The 20137-nt window shown below is 38.1% G+C and overlaps 2 protein-coding genes across 3 annotated transcripts; both read right to left on the bottom strand.

Moving 5' to 3' along the window:
• Positions 1-1770: 1770 nt before the first annotated feature.
• Positions 1771-11887, bottom strand: LOC121375747. 2 transcript variants are annotated; one of them, XM_041503361.1, is made up of 7 exons: positions 11730-11887; positions 7419-7504; positions 6396-6590; positions 5746-5841; positions 4003-4275; positions 2740-2825; positions 1771-2308 (listed from the first exon to the last, which is right to left on the bottom strand). In XM_041503361.1, exons 3-7 carry the CDS (start codon positions 6513-6515, stop codon positions 2065-2067), a joined length of 819 nt encoding a protein of 272 aa, XP_041359295.1. In that variant the 5' UTR covers positions 6516-6590; positions 7419-7504; positions 11730-11887; the 3' UTR covers positions 1771-2064. The 2 variants fall into 2 exon arrangements, with proteins under 2 accessions (XP_041359295.1, XP_041359294.1); XM_041503360.1 differs by lacking the exons at positions 7419-7504; positions 11730-11887 and having other exon boundaries at positions 6396-6708.
• On the bottom strand, positions 11602-19905 carry LOC121374689 (leucine-rich repeat-containing protein 74B-like). Its single transcript, XM_041501794.1, has 5 exons — positions 19729-19905; positions 17083-17190; positions 16372-16465; positions 15771-15820; positions 11602-11811 (listed from the first exon to the last, which is right to left on the bottom strand). Exons 1-5 carry the CDS (start codon positions 19903-19905, stop codon positions 11602-11604), a joined length of 639 nt encoding a protein of 212 aa, XP_041357728.1.
• Positions 19906-20137: the final 232 nt, after the last annotated feature.

Raw genomic sequence — 20137 nt, forward strand, 5'->3', positions numbered from 1 at the left:
ACGTCACAAAAACGAAACAAAATGGCTGCCCCCAGTTAGCAGGAATAATCATGTTTTTTTATTAACTCTAAAATTACGCGTTTTTCATTTGCTAAAGTGTCAGTATGTGTTGGTGGTCCGGGTATGCATCTTTCCAACACATAAGGCTCTTTTTTGAGTTGACCCTACCTTTAATACATAGTTATACGAACATTCTGACTGTTCCTCGTATTTTGGAACATTAGTACTACATAAGGTTAGTCCATCTATACTAAACAACAAAGAACTAAATTTTATATTCCAAAGCTAGGTTCTTCTACAAATGTCCAAAGTGTGCGTGTAAATTCGATTGTCATTCGAGAACATGGCCATACGCGCCGTCTCGGTGGGATCTAGCTTATAGTTTAGTCGGTAGAGCACGCGTCAGAAATGTTTGGTCGAAGGATCGAATCTCCCCAGTGAACCTATTGTTTAAGTGGGGGGGTTCAATCCCAATCAGTGCACCATGACTATTATATTAAAGACTGTAATATGTGCAGTCTTGTCTGTTGGAACGTGTATATAATGGATCCCTTGCTGCTAATGGAAAAAAATATATCGGGCTTCCTCTGAAAACCACATGTTACAGATACAAATATTTGACATCTCAAGAGCTAATGATTAATAAATCAATGTTCTCTAGTGTTGAAGGAAAAAACATCTCTCTCTCTCTCTCTCTCTCTCTCTCTCTCTCTCTCTCTCTCTCTCTCTCTCTCTCTCTCTCTCTCTCTCTCTCTCTCTCTCACTGATACACACAGTGGCTCTGTTAAACATATTTGTCAGACGGATGCCATGAATCACGTATACTGGTGACTTCTTACAGATGTTACCCAAGTTTATACCGTTTGTGACTGATCATTTGTGATTCCAGCGACAATAAAATACTCTCTGAGAGAATGCAATGTTAATCGATCCACTTGAAAGCATAAAACGATAACAAATTCGTTATTGGTAGACTCAACTCCCCAGCTGTTTGTTCATACACAATGCAAAATGATGTACAGCAAGGTAACAATTATGTTTGAATTTCTCTTCACTCGTGTACTAAATAAACTATAGCAAAACATCACCCGAGACGCATTTGCACGCATGTCCGACGCAGGCCGAATTACATGATGTAACCAACTTGGGGCCCAATTTCACAAAACATCGTAAGCCTAGTTTTGCACGTAAACGTAAATTTACGACTAAACCACAATTCGTATTACCACTAATAGTAAAACTAATATAGTTTAAAATACACATATTTCAATTTGTTTGGTCCTTAAAATGTTCCATCTTCTGTAATGATGCAAGTTTCTGCGTGAAATAAGATGCCAAACACATGTAAACGTATAGCCGGTATAATTGCTAGTCACAGACGTAAACTTAAGATGTTCCCCTGGTATGTGCGTAACGTTTGTTTTGCATGACATAATAACTGAGATGCGATATGCATCTGTGTCGCATTGCATAACCGGTAATTTCCATTTGTCATTATCAAGACTACGCTGACGTATTTACGTTTAAAACTTCCCCCTCAAACCAACAGTTCATTTAGTGTAAACCTCTATTTGCAACTTTTGTACAATATTAAACGTGTGAAAAACCTAAATAATTGGGCCTCGGTGGTGTCGTGGTTAAGCCATCGAACATAAGGCTGGTAAGTACAGGGTTCGCAGCCCGGTACCGGTTTCCACCCAGAGGGAGATTTAACGACACAATGGGTAGGTGTAAGACCACTACACCCTCTTCTCTCTCATTAACCACTAACCTACTGTCCTGGACAGACAGCCCAGATAGCTCAGGTGTGTGCCCAGGACAGCGTGCTTGAACCTTAATTGGATATAAGCACGAACATAAGTTGAAATGAAATAAATAAATAACTAGAAAAGTTCACATAGCACTGCGTTTGTTGGAATTACACTATAATTAAAGGTGTTAAATTTAAATTCTGGGAAAAACCATTCTTAACCATCATTATTAATTATCTTTTGCTATTATAAATATTTCTCCTCAGCATTATTTAAACAAAGTTTTCACTGAAATCAGTCTATATGAAAACTGTTATTTGTTCAGTGGTGTTTGTTCCCACTGTAACGCGCGCAGATCTGACGGCTTTGTGTCAATGGGAGATAACCGATTGTTGGACTCCTCCACTTTGAGACTAAAGTTCTTTGGGTCGATGTGCGCCTTGCGGAATGTCCTCGAGTACTTGATGTAATGCGCGTCTCGTTTCCTCAGTGACTGAGCGGACTGGTCCTGGTTCCGAGAGATCTTCGTGATTTTCCGGTCACCAATCAGAAACTCACTGCAATACATCATTGTTAACAAATAATATTTCGGAAAAGTTCTGCTAGACTAATATCGGAAAAAAGCTTTTCTTCTCCAGGCAGTCTTTTGAAAATATAATTACAATGGCTGCCTTTTAATTACATGTGCATATTATACGATACAAGCACATAAGTATACAAGACTGAATAATCTGACACCATATGGGCTAGAGATAAATGACTGTTAAAGTGAGAAATTATTTAAAATTTTAATAAAACAACTTTTACAAGAACAAAAAACACGCCTTGACTGATACCATAAGGGTATTCTGTTTACAGTTATACGTTTTTGTATTAAACAAACATGTACAAGCTCGCTGTCCTGGGGATGGAATCCAGAAGACTGGAATGGCAACGAACTTGAACACAGAAATGAAGATGAAACAAAAGATGAACAAATTCAACGTACGCCATGTCAATGGTTCCGTCTCCATTGGTGTCCATGAACTCCATGATTTTGTCAATGACACTCACAGTGACTGGGATACCGGCCTCCTGTAGATATAAAACAATCACTCTTATCAGGTATGTATGTATGTATGTATGTATGTATGTGTTGATGTATTGATGTATGAATATCTATATACTGTATGTATGTTGAGGTTGACTGTTACATGTTAACGCACTGGCGCAGGGGATAATTAACTCCATTCTGGCCTCACAAATTGTCCCGTGCCGTTGCTGGGACTCGAACCTATGGCACAGAATCGTCCGCAACTTTGCAGACTTGCCACGATACCTTTTGAGCTATTGAGGTATGTATGTATGTATGTATGTATGTATGTATGTATGTATGAGGTTCCGTATTTGTGCAGCGGATTACTAAACATATAAAACACGAACAGTAATTCCGAGCTACCCTTTAACAATAAGGTTTCTGGTATCCTAAAGAAATAGTTGAGAATTCCATTGTATCAGATCCATGTTTACCACATGCATCAGGTTATTGCCCACAAGAATCAAACTACTAAAGCAATTTATATATTTTAATATTAAAGATGGGTACTGAGCAGGACCGTAGCTGGTCTAAAATAACCGGGGATGCAGTAAAGAGACCATGCCACAAAAGCATAGGTCTTCTCCATTGGCACTAAACTGAAAAACAAGGTCAGAGCTCACTGGATGCAATCATTTAGTAATTCTGACATTTAGTCTTCAGTGGAAACCCGCTACATGTTTCCATTAGCCGCAATGGATCTTTTTTTATTATCATGAACTTTCACACAGACAGGACAGCACATACCATGGCCTTTAAAATACAAGTTCATGGAGCAATGGTTGGGACGATAAAATAACCCAAACAATGGGTCCGCCGAAGACGAGCACACACACACTCTCCCTCTCCCCCCCCTCTCTCTCTCTCTCTCCCCCCCTCTCTCTCTCCCCCCTCTCTCTCTCTCTCTCCCCCCCTCTCTCTCTCTCCCCCTCTCTCTCTCTCCCCCCTCTCTCTCCCCCCCCCCCTCTCTCTCTCTCTCGTTTGAGGAGAGAACTGTCTTCCCCCAACTAAGTGCGACATTATTGAGAGGGATCTGTATTCGCAGGGGTTTTGGCTACTTCATGACACGCTAAGGATTTGACATTAAAAACAATTTAATGAATGTGTTATATTTTGTTATGGTAAATGTACACCGATTGTGAGTAACTTCATTAGGTAAAACAACATTTTATTGACCTTAAACAAGAGAGACAACTCATCTCTCGTCAAGCCATCGTCGTCATCTTTGTTGATTTTCCGGAAGAAGTCCTGAGCCCTGTTCTTCTCCTTCAACAGATGGAGCATGCGCAGCGGGTCGATGTTGAACGACTGCGGAAGTTCCAGTTCTTTCAGCATTTTATCTCTACTCTTTTTTGCGATTGGTAGAGAAATCTCATACGTCACTTCCAGATGCCGTGACGTATTGATGTCATTCATTAGGGATTCGAACTCCTTGTCCACAACAATTCCCTGCAACATAAACGACCTTGAAATATGTTAAGGATTACAATACATAACGATACAACGTGGATATTCTGTGTTCTGGGTGTGTTAACAAATAATTAAATATTTAAGACACAATTATGTGCTATTGCTGTGTGGTATCAAGCATTGTATAATCTTCTCATGATCAACAGGGGCAGGCTCGGGTCCAAGGGGATCACAGTGGTCCCGTGATCTCTCTTTGGAAATATTTGTTTAAATTCTAGTAGGAACAATAGCTACATATTGCATTAAAACAAATGAAGTATATATTGGCACACTTAAAAAGAAATTGAACCCCCATCCTGCAACTCCCCACCACAAGACCGTAGTTATAATAAACTGACGTTCATACGCATGATTTTGTCATTCATTCATTTATAGTTATTTTTGTGCTTATTCAAGCACGCTGTCCTGGGCACACACCTCAACTATCTGGACTGTCTGTCCAAAACAGTTAGCGGTTCGCTGTTAGTGGTTAGTGAGAGAGAAATCGGCGTACTAGCCTTATACCTACCCAATGAATCGTTAAACTCGCTCTGGGTGTGAGCCAGTATCGGGAGGCGAACCCTGTTCCTAATAGTGTCAAGTTCGTTAGCTTAATTAGTACACCACTGAGGCCGGTATGATTTTGTTGGAAATCTGATCCTTATACTTCCATTTTGAAAAAAATAATCCCCCCCCCCCCAAAAAAAAAAACCCACCCAATAAAACAAACAAAAAAAGACCAAAAAACCCAAAACCCCAACAAAACAAACTAACCAAAAAAACAAACAAAACAACCCAAACCCAAAACAAAACAAAATAAAAGTCGACATTTTGGATTTCTCGTTAAGTTACGAAGATTGTCGAAAACGTTACCATATAAACGTCAGTATTCCTTAGACGTGACGTCAACAATGCGTTTACGTTTTAATATGAGTATTGATGTCATAGCGATACTACGTACATTCTTTGGAATGTAGTTTAACTTCAGAAATGTGCGAACAGAATCGCTGTGTGACATTAATAAGCATATTTATTTTAAATGTATATAACTGTAAAATGTGTATAGATCTGACACTACCTGATGACGACTACTAACTCCTGTGATGTGGTTATGGACATATATGAATAGAGGTAAGTGTTTGTTTCATTAAGAGTCGACACCTGCCCCGCCCCCTCCAATATAATGTTCTTCTTTTTTATTGTATTTTCTTGGGAATCATGACCCGACCAGCCTGAAAATTTCGCTCACCACTGCCCCCCCCCCCCCCCCCCCCCCCCCCACACTTTAAACTCAGGACAGTGGGCATATCGTACATCTATTTATTTAAAATCTAGAGACTTGCTTGCACAGACTTGAGTTTGGACGTTAAAATTTTATAAACATGGCCTCTGGTTCCTTCAGGTTCTAGCTATCTTTATAACATATACTATAACTCGAAAACAAAACAGCAAACAACATGTTTAATTCACCTCCAGATCCAGTGATTGTAGCGCAACATGGGGACTCTTTTTGATAGCCTCCAACATGACACTTGAAAACGATGCTGTTATGGGGTTGTGACCGAGCTGTAAATAGCGAAAACGAAATATATTTATTCAGTCAAACTGTATATTAATATCTACTATAGTATTTACAGGTGTATTTTATAGTCCTAGGAATTACATGTTATATCTGTTACATGATTATCTCTCTCTTTGACCTGTAGTAGGCCTAGACTTAAGGGCCGAATTTACAAAGCCTGTTTTTGACTTACACACGTGTAACTACATATATTTACAAGGAAATGTTTTATTTAACGAGGCACTACATACATTTACAATGCTTAAACCCCTGTGTAAACCACAAACCCCCCCCCCCCCCCACAAAAAACAGGCTTCCTAAATTCGGACCTATTCGGACCTACGTATCTGTTAAAAAATATAATCATTTTGATATTCCTGGATTTTTATTAATACTGGCTGGTCTAGACCAGTTGTGAAGATGATACTTTTGACACCAAAGTCCTTTTATTTATTTATTTATTTATTTATTTATTTATTTTATTGATTGATTGGTTTATTTATAAACTGTATACTTGTACTATAGTGGCATGCTGAGCATTGGGCATCATTTGTATCACCTTCAGATGTTGTAGCACTTTGTTCTTGGTGAGCCCTCTCATTAGTTCCATCACGGCAGGGGGGTTGATTCGGTTGGAGGATATATCCAGAGACAGCAACGTCGAGTTTTTGGTTAGCATGTCTCCTATAGCAACACTTCCCTCGAACCCGAACCCATTCCACGACAGATTGACACTTTTCAAACTTTGGTTTACCTGCAAAGACAATAAATTTAATACAGTGAACATCAATAAACCCTTAAAATTTAATACGTTGGAGTATTTTCCATCCATCGATCCATCAATCCATCCGTCCGTCCATCCGTCCTTCTGCCCGTCCGTCCGTTTATCCATCCACCTACGGATCCATCCGTCCATCCATCCATCCATCCATCCATCCATTCGTCAAAATCCATCCATCCATCTTACCATAAATGTGCGTCCATCCGTCCTTCTGGATCCATCAATCCATCCATCCATCCATCCATCCATCCATCCATCCATCTAGGCATTCAATCAACTAGATCTACCTATCCACCCATCCATATAGTCAACCCATCCATAAAACCAATTATCCATTCATCGATCTATCTATCCATCTATCCATCCATCCATCCATTCATTCATCCATCCATCCATCCATCCATCCATCCACTCGTCAAAATCAATCCATCCATCTTACCATCTATCCATCCATCCATCCATTCGTCAAAATCAATCCATCCATCTTACTATCTATCCATCCATCCATCCATTTATCCATCCATCCATCCATTCATCCAAATCCATCCATCCATCTTACCATAAATGTGCGCCCATCCGTCCTTCCGGATCCATCAATCCATACATCCATCCATCCATCCATCCATCTAGGCATTCAGTCAGCTAGATCTACCTATCCACCCATCCATACAGTCAACCCATCCATAAAACCAACTATCCATCCACCTATCCATCTATCGATCTATCCACCCACTCATCCATCCATCCATCCACCCATTCGTCAAAATCAATCCATCCCTCTTACCATAAATGTGCACTAACCTCGAGTCCCCGACTGATACCTATTGCGCCTGCTCGTCTCAAGTGATTCCAGCTCAGATCCAGATCCAGAAGTTTGGTATTTCGTCCTGTACGTGAACAAGAATAAAGTCATACTATTATTCTGTTCAATTATTTAGACCCAAAGTTTTTTGCAAATGTTACGTTTATTTCCTATTCAATATTTGCTTTCTTTGCATTTACATGAAAACAAACCCAAACCCCGACAGGTTTTATATACAAATAATCATATAAAATGCACGAAGTTGACTTAATTCCACTTTTTAAAAATCTTCGTGTCGTTTGAATGCACGTTATTTCTCCTATAAATAACTAAGGTCATTTGCATATCAAAACATTGGGATCTGAGGCTACGTGAAGGCCATTATAGCTTGTTTCACTAAATCAAGGTTATTATTGTTTTGCAGTGTGTAACAGCATTGTCTAATCTTTCCGTTAAACATAGATGTAAACAAACAGAACATGTAACCCTTTCTTGTAGGTGCATTATATTTAATAAATTTAGCTAATGTAAACACAACTGAGGTGTAGCACAGTAATAAACACAAATCACCTCACACACCGCAGGAATGTGCTTTCCAAATTTATAAATAAATTTAAGGCAGGGCCGGACCCAGAAGACCAGGGGGGGGGGGGATAAAATGTCAAAGGCCACCAACATCAAATAATAATAAAAATGTTATTTAATTTGCCTCTAAATTGGGAACTCATACGTATATATATATATATATATATATATATATATATATATATATATATATATATATATATATATATATATATAGTATTTAGGGTGGTGCTAGGGGCTGGGGTTTGGGGTGGGGGTGTTACATTTGTAATGCGAAAAACCAAAGGGCTATTGTTCGGACTCGTATGGGTTCAACCACTTTTTCATCCCGCAGACACAGCCCTGAATGTTCAAAATACGATAGCATTGCTTGGTCAATAACATCATTATTTCGATCTATGACTGCACGTGCTATTGTAGCAATGTGTAAACCACGTAAAATACAAGTTAGGTAGGGTATATAAATTCATTGAAAATGTAGTAGTCGACATTCTTGTTATTGTTATTTGAGGAAAAATATGGGTAAATCGAAAAACACTTCAGTTGATGTAAAATTGTGTATTAAGAACGTTTTCGATTATTTTGAAGATGAATATCAGCGCGGTAGACCTAGGTATACTTCTTATCGAATTGTCGATCGAGTTGCCGTTGCACTTAAAGTTTCGGTTTCAACAGTAAAAAGAACTGTGAAAAATCTAACCTCTACGAATCCAAGCACAGAAATCACTGTTAAAAAACGCGACCGAAAACCCATCGATTTATTTGATAAAAATGTTATTAGACGACGAGTATACAGATTTTATAGAGAGGGCGAATTACCTACATTATATAAGATTAACGTGGCTTTAAGGGAGGAATGTGGAATCAACATATCCATATCAACTTTACGAAGAACACTCCATGACCTCGATTTTAAATACCAACATATGTCTACAACCGGAAAAGTGATTTTTGAGGACGCCAATATATCACACAGGAGACTGTCCTATCTCCACGAAATATCCAGTTTACGAGAACAGGGGTATTTAATAGTGTATCAAGATGAGACCTGGGTGAATGTCAACCACACAACATCCCACCACTGGACAGATATCCACCCGGGCACAAGTACTGCCAATCACCTGTCGAAATCAGATGCTGCTGATCGAGTTCCTAAACTTTGTTCGGTGACTGGGAAGGGAAAAAGACTTATTATTTGTCATGCTGGCTGTGATAAATATGGATTGATAGATGGCTGTGAATTGATCTTTGAGGCTCAAAAAAAACAGACGGAGACTATCATGGTGAGATGAATCATGACAATTTCATCAAATGGTTTGAAGAACAACTTATGCCTTCTCTACCAGAACCTTCTGTTATCGCCATGGATAACGCAAGCTACCACAACAAATTAACTGAGATTACACGATGTCCTGCACTAAACGCTAAAAAGGAAGAAATTCAGTCGTGGCTACGAAACAAAAATATACCTTTTGAGAGTAACATGACAAAGCCAGTTCTTTATGAACTTGTGAAAAGTAACAAATGTGCAAAGCAATTTGTTACTGATGGTATTGCTGAACGCCATGGGGACTTGTGTCTAAGACTGCCGCCAAGACATTCTCAACTCAATCCGATAGAACTGATCTGGAGTCGAGTCAAAGGGCACATAGCTAGTCATAATGATGGTAAAATGACCACGGTGCGGAGAGAACTTGCACATGCATTGAACTCTGTCACACCTACACACTTCTCTGACGCAGTTAAACATGTAATAAAGATCGAAGAAGATTTTAGAAAACAAAATAGTTTTATAAGAAATAAAATACCCCCTGTGATAGTCCCCCTTAACGAAGATAGTGATGAAGAAATGAGTTCGTCGACTGATTAAGTTATTTCTCCATACCCATCAGGAGTTTTACTTTAATGTATGCATGAACTCTTTAACACCAAAAACTATTTATTTCCATATCATTCACTATCAAACAACCTAACAACCTATAAACTAATCGACTAGAAATGCATATAGACTACACATACATACGAGAGAAATGTTTATTTAACAACACACTCAACGCATTTGATATACGTTTATGTGGCGTCAGACAAAACGGTTAAGGAGCATTATGACAGTGAGAAAGAAACTCGCTACCGCCACATGGGCCACTGTTTCCGATAAGCAATTTTGATAAGCAATAAGGGACGTTTTATATGCACCATCCCATAGACAGGATAGCACATACCACAGCCTTTATACATCAGTTGTGGTGCACAGGCTGGAACTAGACACAACCCAATGGGTCCACCATGTGGGATCGATCAGTCGACTACCATGAGCGAACGCTTTACCTCTGAGCTACGTCCCGCTCCATATACAAAAGAAGCCTTAAGTGGGGTTGGGGGTTGTGCAGAGGGTCACACCTCCACCAATCGCATGCATACCATATTCTTCTCTCTCTCTCCCTATAACCATATAACCATAGATTAAAATATGTTGAGTGCGTCGTTACATAAATGACGTCTCTCTCTCTCTCTCTCTCTCTCTCTCTCTCTCTCTCTCTCTCTCTCTCTCTCTCTCTCTCTCTCTCTCTCTTCTCTCTCTCTCTCCTCTCAGCGCGCGCGCGCGCGCTTGTGTATTCCACAATATAATTATAATATTTGATACATATTTTTTTTTTCAAACTGAGGTTTTGTCACTTGAACTCCCCACCTGAATCCGCGCCTGCTTCATGTTTACAGATATTTTCTTAAATATAGGTCATACTACGATTTGTGCGGATAGGACGATAGAACCGAACATTAGTTTGAAACGCACTATAGAATGATGCTTTTGATATGCAAATGACCGTAGTTATTTATAGGAGAAATAACGTGCATTCAAACGACACAGAGATTTTTAAAAAGTGGAATTAAGTCAACTTCGTGCATTTTATATGATGATTTGTATATAACACCTGTCGGGGTTTGGGTTTGTTTTCATGTAAATGCAAAGAAAACAAATATCAAATAGGAAATAAACGTAACATTTGCAAAAAACTTTGGGTCTAAATAATTGAACAGGATAATAGTTACATACACATGTATGATTAGAATAAGACAAAAAGTGAGAACCATCTCCAAAACCTTTTTTGTTGTTGTAAAATTGATGCTATATTTATACCATTAACAGACAGGGTTTAAACTCGTACGTCTTATGACAAAATGTCAACTAAAGTTGAATCAGGAGATAGACATGTGACATTAACTTGGAAACTCTGAGGCGGATCTAGGAGGTGGGGGCCCGCCCCCCTAAATTTTGCGATAGTTATAATTTTATTATATATTTTCTTTTTTTTTTACGATCCCCCTCCAAACCACCCCCAAGTTTCTTTTTTTACGATCCCCTCCAAACCACCCCCAAGTTCCCTTGGCATTCCACCTCATGTCACTGCCCCCCACCCCTAAATGGATTTTCTGGATCCGCCACTGACTCCTTGAATTTACTAAATCCCCAGCGCCACACTGGCACTGTCTTGCACATCAATGAGTATCAGGGTAACAGTGCAATATTAGATGGCAGATCCCATCATGGTACACTTTACCATTGTCTTAGTTTTCCGAACGCAAGAGTTAAGCTTTTTAGTAACTGTTTAGTATAGGTATGGGTAATTTGTATGGAGTGCTTCCATTAGAGAACTGTTCAAACACGCCTGTTGTGGACACAACCTCTGACCTTGCCATAGAGTTGTGTCCATGATTATACATACCTATTGCACTGCCTATGACCTTTCCGCCTTCCTCGCGGAATTCGTTATGACTGGCATACAGCCGGGTTATACTGCGGTTCTGCTGTAAAACAAATATTAAAGTTATTTTTTTCACATTTCTTGTTTACAAGATATAAAATTCACTTAGGTTAAACATTTGTTTTTTCTTTCAATTTGACTTTTCAACAGAATAAGATATTTATTCAATAAAAAAAGGTTATATAACTTAAATACGTAGCAGACACTGACATGAATTAATTTATATATATATATATATATATATATATATATATATATATATATATATATATATATATATATATATATATATATATACACACACACACACACACACACACACACAGTTGAATCTCGTTGGCTCGAACCCCGTCGGTGCTCGAGAAAGTGTTCGACCCATCGGGTAGTTCGACCGAACCATTCGGTCAACATCGGATATTTCCGTAACATAAGTTAGAAAGTTGAATTAGATAGGTGTCAGAACGTTTGCATACATGCAAACAGGCCTACATACATATTATACACCGTGACATGCACACACATACACACATAAACATGTACGTCATCGTGTTCATGTAGAATATCACTGATAAATGATATGGTGATAAAATAAGGAAGCGAAACTTACGTTTAGTATGTTTAGACTTTCATGTTTGTATATTACGTTTTAACATTGTTTCACTAACGATTCAAGTGGTAGAGAGTGATACAAGACAGAACTTACCTAACCCACGATGCCATCACAAACAACTCAGACTAGGTTCAGGAACTGTGCATCCATATGTGTTTTTTTGCGGTTTCTTTTAAATGCTGGAACACTGAGATGTGTGTCCAGGACAGCTTGGTTGAACTTTAATGGGATATAAGCACGAAAATAAAGTTGAACTGAACTGAACTAAAACATGTCTTAATGATGCTACTTTCAATTTACCTACCGGCCTCAGTGGCGCAGCGGTTAAGCCATCGGTCTCCAGGCTGGTGGGTACTGGGTTCGAATCCCAGTCGAGGAATGGGATTTTTAATCCAGAAACCAACTCCAAACCCTGAGTGAGTGCTCCGCATGGAAAACATTCTTTGTGATCGTACTTAATTTCTGTACACATGTAACCCCTACTGACGTCAAATATCAGTGGTTCCAATTCTAGCCACATTTATTATAGGAAGGGTCTACATGGAAATATAATTAAGTAGAAACAACGCAAAACAATTTATTGCAATTTATTAAATTGTATTTACACAAACAAGAAAATCAGTTCATTTTCATTTTTGGATTATCAAAGCTAAATACAGTTTTGGTTGGTTGGCTCTTATTTATTCTTTAACACTCGGATATTATGTTCAATTAAAAATAATCACAAAAAGAGACAAAGAAAGAAAAAAAGATAGAGAACGAGAGAAAGAAATTACAATACTTACGATAAAATTTAATAACAAAACACAAGTGACTGAATAATTTGATTTATAAAACAACAATAACCGGGACCGAAACGACTGGTGCCGAATGTGTAGCGGGGCCGAAACGTCTCGAAAGCATTATATACATATTATTCGAATCAGAGTCGTTTCGCCCTAAAACCATTTCGAACTCTGCGTTGTTTCGCCCTTAGTCCTATTCACCCAGGGTTGGTTCGCCCTAAATCTCATTCGTACCGAGTCGTTTAACCTCAGCTGGGTATGTAGTACATTTAACAAGAAACCACAGCACATCAGTAGCATGCAGTGTGACTGTTCATAAATTAATTATTAATGTGAATACATTGTCTGTATATTATCTAAGGGCTGTACGTATTTCATGTATATGGCTTGAGTAAATGATACTGGAAATAAACAAAATTATAATATTATTTTTGTCTGTAAATATAAACACGCAATGTGTGACATCTAAAAATCAATGGATATAGGACAAATCAATGAATAAATGTACTTTATTAACAAAATAAAAATTCGTGCGAATCGAAACATGGGGCGAAACGACTCGGTTAGAGGTACGAATCAACCCTGTTCAAAACGACTCGGGTGAACTAGTAATAAGGGCGAAACGACCTGTTACCATATTATTTTGTTAACTGCAAACTTAAACATTTCATCAGTGTGTTATATAACAAAATATCAGAGTGAAAGGATTTATTAGAAATTACTCCTGTGATGCAGAAGCCCTTGCCGAAGTGATGATAGCTGAGTACCTCGCCCCTGGTTTCATTGAAAACTGGTCTGGTAGACGTGTTCAGAGTAACGCTTCTCGCCGAGGCCAATTGTTTGATTGGTATCACGCTTCATCGAAAAGGCACCGTGACACTAGCTGTACTTGAAAGACTTTTACCGATAGCTGCTGGCTGAACACACAACATGTCAGGTATGGTAAAGAAAGGATCGCTTGGCTAGTGTCGCGATTCTCCGGTCCATCTATAACTCGTTCCGCCTAAATTATTATAATCCAAAGGTTGTAATAACCAACTGCGCGAGCGCGGCAATTGTTGGCCCTTTTCGGTGGTTTTCCATTTGATATTTGATGTATCACCAGTTCGAGGGAAATATAGCTAATAACACAGACGGGACCGATAATTTAGTTCAAGCGAAGCCTTATATATGTGTATGTATATATATGTAGTAAATATATATTACAGGTGCATTTATATTATAAATCGTTTGGGAGGAAAAAAGTGGCCGCTTAAGGCAGGTGACCGCTGAATACAGGTGGTCGCTAGGACAGGTTTGACTGTGTGTGTGTGTATATATATATATATATATATATATATATATATATATATATATATATATACACACACACACATACATATATATATATATATATATATATATATATATATATATATAATTTGTTTGATTAAAAAAAAAAATTGGGTGGGTGGGGATTAATTTCATCGGTAACTTAGATTATGAGAAGCCATTTAAGATAGTAGAATACTGATACCATATAAATTCGTAAGCTAAAAGGATCTATAAATTACTCTCCTTGAACTAGGTTCAGGGGAGTGATGTTGGTAATAGTGATAGCTCCCCTTAAGCGTCGAGGTCTGGTGTACATACTGTATAAACACTGTTAACATGCTATTAGTAGTAAAATGTTAACACGCAATTTAGTTTCTCCAAGACAGTGATGACTTTTTGTGTGTAAACAATATAGACATTTTTCTAATAATAAACTCACAAATAATAAATGTAGAACATTAAATGGAGCATTACATTCGACGAAGCATAACAGGTTTAGTATAGTGATCTAGATTTATACAACTTATAAAATGTCAATAAGATATAGAGTAACTGCTGAATTAACTTCACTTGAATACTTCTCGAAATCTGCCCTTAGGCTTTATTAAAGGGACATTTCTGAGTTTGCTTCAATTTTTAAGATGTTATCGACTAACAGAGACTTTTAACGATTGGAATTACATATCAAATATATTTTTCTACATAAAATATTAGTGGCTGTATATTAAACGTGTTTCTGATCGTTCTAATATTTGTAAGTTAAATTTCATTTTATTTCCTAAAATATTTTTTTTTCGTACGTATGAAATTATTTGAAGACAAAATCCAATTTGGGCTTCTTACAAATATTACAACGGCCAGAAACACAGTGAATATACAGACACTGATATTCTAAACAAGAAAATATATTAGTCGTAAACATCTTACAATGCAGCAAACTCAGGAATGTGCCTTTAATAATAAGAAATTATGATAGATTGGTTACGTTTTAAATTTATTTTATTTTAATTATATATATATATATTATTTTGACCGGCCTTGGTGGTGCAGTGGTTAGGCCATCGGATATAAGGCTGGTAAGTTATGGGTTCGCACTCCGGTACCGGCTCCCACCCAGCCCGAATGTAGCCACTACACCCTCTTCTCTCTCACTAACCACTAAAAACTAACCACTAACCCTCTGACCTGGACAGATAGCACAGATAGCTGAGCGCTGGACATCGAATTGAATATAAGTACGAAAATAAGTATAAACGAATGAATGAAAACAACGGTGTGTATGGGTAAACTTACTGCTATTATCAAGGCGACAGCCTCGGCGTCTCCGTCGGTTAGTTTGTTCCCTGAAATAGCAAGACGACGAAAGACCACAAATTAAAATCACGCTTATTGCATTAATGAAATTAATTAAATCTATCTTATAAAATCAATTTAAGTTCGTTGCATATGAAACTAAAATGGATTGTCTTGAAGTACCCAGTAAAGTTAAATACATGACTGTCAAAAGACAAATACGTCAGTTATTCGTGAGTGCATGCAATCGCACCAGTCTCAATATCCACTGAGCTCTGTCTTATGCAGGTTTAGATTGGTCAAACCAGTATTGAGAGAGGCAGTTCGCCTACATATGGGAAACATGTATCGTCCTGGGTAATGGCAGGCCTCTTATAGGCGAAACACCTATCAATGGTTAATGAGATCAGTCACGACCTTGTCAAAGCATCCATTTGACTCTTCCTTCTGCAGAGTTACTACATGTATTTTCATCATGATAACTGTTTTATCGTTCAGGGTTTTAGTAAATTAAAGATCATATTAATGATTATCATTTATGTGTTCACTGATACTCACAGAGGTCAGAATGTGTATTGGCTTTTACCGTGTTGCTGCTTACCTGAGAGTGTTAATGATACAATTGTTGCATTCTTTACCAAACAGCTGGCCAGTTTCTGTATGCTGATACCGCTAAGTTCATTGTTGGAGAGATCCTAGAAAGATGATTTACAAATGTTATACCATTATAAATTGACGATAGGCCTTCAACATTTACAAATAGTACTAGTATCTAACCTAAAATAACGGGGGGGGGGGGGGGGGGGGGGGGGTGCGTCTGTATAAAATCAGGGTAAAACAATATAGTGTCGTATCCAACTTAACAAATAGGGCACTTCTGTTTTATTCTTGGAAGGCAAGTGCCATCTCCTCGTCCCCACTGGTATGGATCGGCCCTGCTTTACAATATATTCATTTGACAAACGTAAAAACTAAATTCTTCAAAAACAAATATTAAGATATAAACTAAAACGTTTTCAGTGAACACATGGATCGTTGAAAATGTGTTATATTGGCACTGAATTTGATTTAATAATAATGATATTAAAATTAAAATTAAATAATAATAATAATAATAATAATAATAATATAGTTGCCACCGATTGAGAATTAAGTTCATGTTGTGCTTTTGTCATTAATGAGAAAGCGATTATTCCCGCCATCAAAGGTGTGAGCTCAAATAAATATCTAGTCTCCCTGGATATTATTAGATCTGAAGAAAAGTAGTAGTACAAGATGTAGCACCAACAACAACCACAACATGTTTACCTACCAAAACGCATATAGAGGTTGTCTGTTCCAGTATGCTGACCACGTAGTCGCATTCTTTCTTTCCAATATGGTTTCCTGACAAATCAAGATTTTCTGTGTTTGGTTCATACTATAAGAAACAATCATTTGCTTTAGACATAGTATACGATGAATCAACAAAAATAAATGCACTAGTAATTTTGATAGGGACGTATTCCACATGCGCGGTTGTTGGGTTTTTTTGGAGAGTCGTCAGTGCAAAGTGGATTCGGAATGCGGAAAATGAAGGCACCATAAGCTCGATTCTGTGATTATTAATGAATAAATCAAGCATTTGCGAAAATAATTATAATATATTAGGTACCAAATAGTCTTAGTTTAAAATGAGGTACCAAACATCCCAATGGTTTTCCTTTCTCCCATCGAAGTAGCAACATGGTGAAACACCCTAAGGCAGTTTTTACGTTTCAGAATTCTAATAAGCAAAGGCTATAAAGCAAGATTTAAAACTTCCATTTTACCATCTGAGGTGCGAAAATAGCATAAATGTTTAAAGACACCCCAGCAACAAAAATAAATCGGCGGTTGCGTGTCAAACTATGGTAAATGCAAAAATATAGTAAATATCAACATTAATATAAAAATTCAAGAAGTGAATTAAAGCACAGTGTAAAGAACTGTGAAAAATATAAATATCACAGACAGGTAAATTTAAAATTTAGAATAAAATTCAGTATCACGAATAAATTGCAATAAAAGATTCCATCATATTTCTTTGACCAAATATATCTTAAATGTGACGTACCGTCAGAGTACACTGACAGTGCTCACACTGAGGTGGAGGATCCTTCTTCAAGATAAATGAATGGGTCAGGTATGTATGACCAATGCGAGCACGCTTTGAGGTACGAGAGACAACAGTCTAAATGATCGATGTCATATCAATCTTTAATAACCACGCCCACAGCCACACCTACACACACAGCTTTTCACTGGTCTGACCCAGAGTATATCTCTGGGAAATTAACGTTTTATTCTCTCGGTCTGGGATCGATCCCCGTCGGTGGGCCCGTTGAGCTATTTCTCGTTCCAGCCAGTGCACCTCGACTGGTAAATCAAAGGCCGTGGCATGTACTACCCTGTCTATGGAATGGTGCATATAAAAGATCCCTTGCTGCTAATCGAAAAGAGTAGCCCATGAAGTGGCGACAGCGGGTTTCCTCCCTCAATATATGTGTGGTTCTTTACCATATGTCGGACGCCATATTACCGTAAATAAAATGTGTTGAGAATGTCGTTAAATAAACATTTCCTTTTTATTCTCTCTCATTGATGCAGATGTCATACTATAAACTGTGAATAAAGATATTCAATTCCCCCTACCCGCCGCTGATCTGTTGCACACCATCTGCGATTATATTCCCATAAATAAATTGCCATTTATCTGCTTTGGTCTGCGACCAGTTACAGATTTTATGGGAATCAGATTTAGCTTAAAAATTAAACGTAGGCCTTCCATATAAGCCATCACTGGCAATTAACCACGGCAATAGGCAACGTCGTATTACCACGATGTTTTCCTTTTGTTTTTTTGCAACATGTATTGTGCCATGGAACTTTCAATTTTTTATATCACTTTTCTTAAGTAATTATTTATATTTTTTATAATATTGACAAATTAAACTACTCTCTTTTACATTAACTGTGGAAAATGTCATGGACACTATTATCCGCTGCATGTTTGTGTGTGTGTGTGTGTGTGTGTGTGTGTGTGTGCGCGCGCGCGCGCATGCGTGCGTGCGTGCGTGTGTGTATATATGTGACTGTTTTCTTAACTGACAGGGCTGAGAGGACAACACTTGCCCTTGACCTCTCTTGAAGACAGAAATAGATCTTTGAAACCCATCTGCTGTTATATGATCTGTGGCAGTATGCGACGATGGGCGACGTGTCACCGATTTTATGGGAATCCAGCTTCACTAAAAACTAAACTTACCATAAATGCACAGCACGTGGCCTTGACCCCTCTTGAAAGTTAAATTTAAAGTTTGTTTTGTTTAACAACACCACTTGAGCACGTTGATTTCTTAATCATAGGCTACTGGATGTTAAACATTTGGTAATTTTGACATATAGTCTTAGAGAGCAAGCCCACTGTATTTTTGCATTAGTTACAAGGGATCTTTTATATGCACCATCCCACAGACAAGACAGTACATGCCACAGGGTTTGATAAACCAGTCGTGGTGGACTGGTCGGGACGAGAAATAACACAATAAGCCCACCGACGGGGATCGATCCTAGACCGACCTCCATCAAGTGAGCACTTTTCCGCTGTGCTACGTCCCATCCCATGACCCCTCTTGGAGACAGAAACAGAAACTTATATTTGAAACTAAGCTGAACGTTTCTAAGCTGCTCTGCTGTAATCTGCGACGTGTTATTTATTTTATGGGAATCAAGCTTACTCTAAAATTAAACTTAACACCAGAGGGGTCAGGTGGCCTTGACCCCTCTTGAAGACAGAAAGAGATCTTTGAAACTAAGCTGAACGTAAACTTCGACCTGCTATGCTGTGATCTGCGACGTGTTATAGATTTTATGGGATGCACGTGCAACACGTTACACATTTTTATGGAAATCAAGCTCAAACTAAAACTAAACTTACCATAAGAGCACAACACGTGGCCTTGACCCCTCTTGAAGACAGAAAGAGATCTTTGAACGTGAGCTGCACGTTTCCGAGCTGACTCCACACAGTGCGCAGTTGAGGTATCTCCAGTCTGTTACACATTTTACGATACACCTTCAACGACAGCAGCTCCACGGAGTTCGCCCGTGCCATGTCGTCGTGGTCTTCTGAAAAGAGTAAAATATCGTAAAAAATTACATTATTAATATTATAGTAATAAATTATTGTAATTAATAAACAAAATATGATTAACGAATACAAAATGATATACATAAACTTCGCGGTAGTAGTAGAAGTAGTAGCAGCAGCAGTAGTACGTGTAGTAGTATTAATAATGAATAACTAACTAACAAAAAACCCAAACTACACAAAAAACTGTAAGTAA

Source organism: Gigantopelta aegis, chromosome 6 (assembly GCF_016097555.1).
Source record: "Gigantopelta aegis isolate Gae_Host chromosome 6, Gae_host_genome, whole genome shotgun sequence".
Lineage (NCBI taxonomy): Eukaryota > Metazoa > Mollusca > Gastropoda > Neomphalida > Peltospiridae > Gigantopelta > Gigantopelta aegis.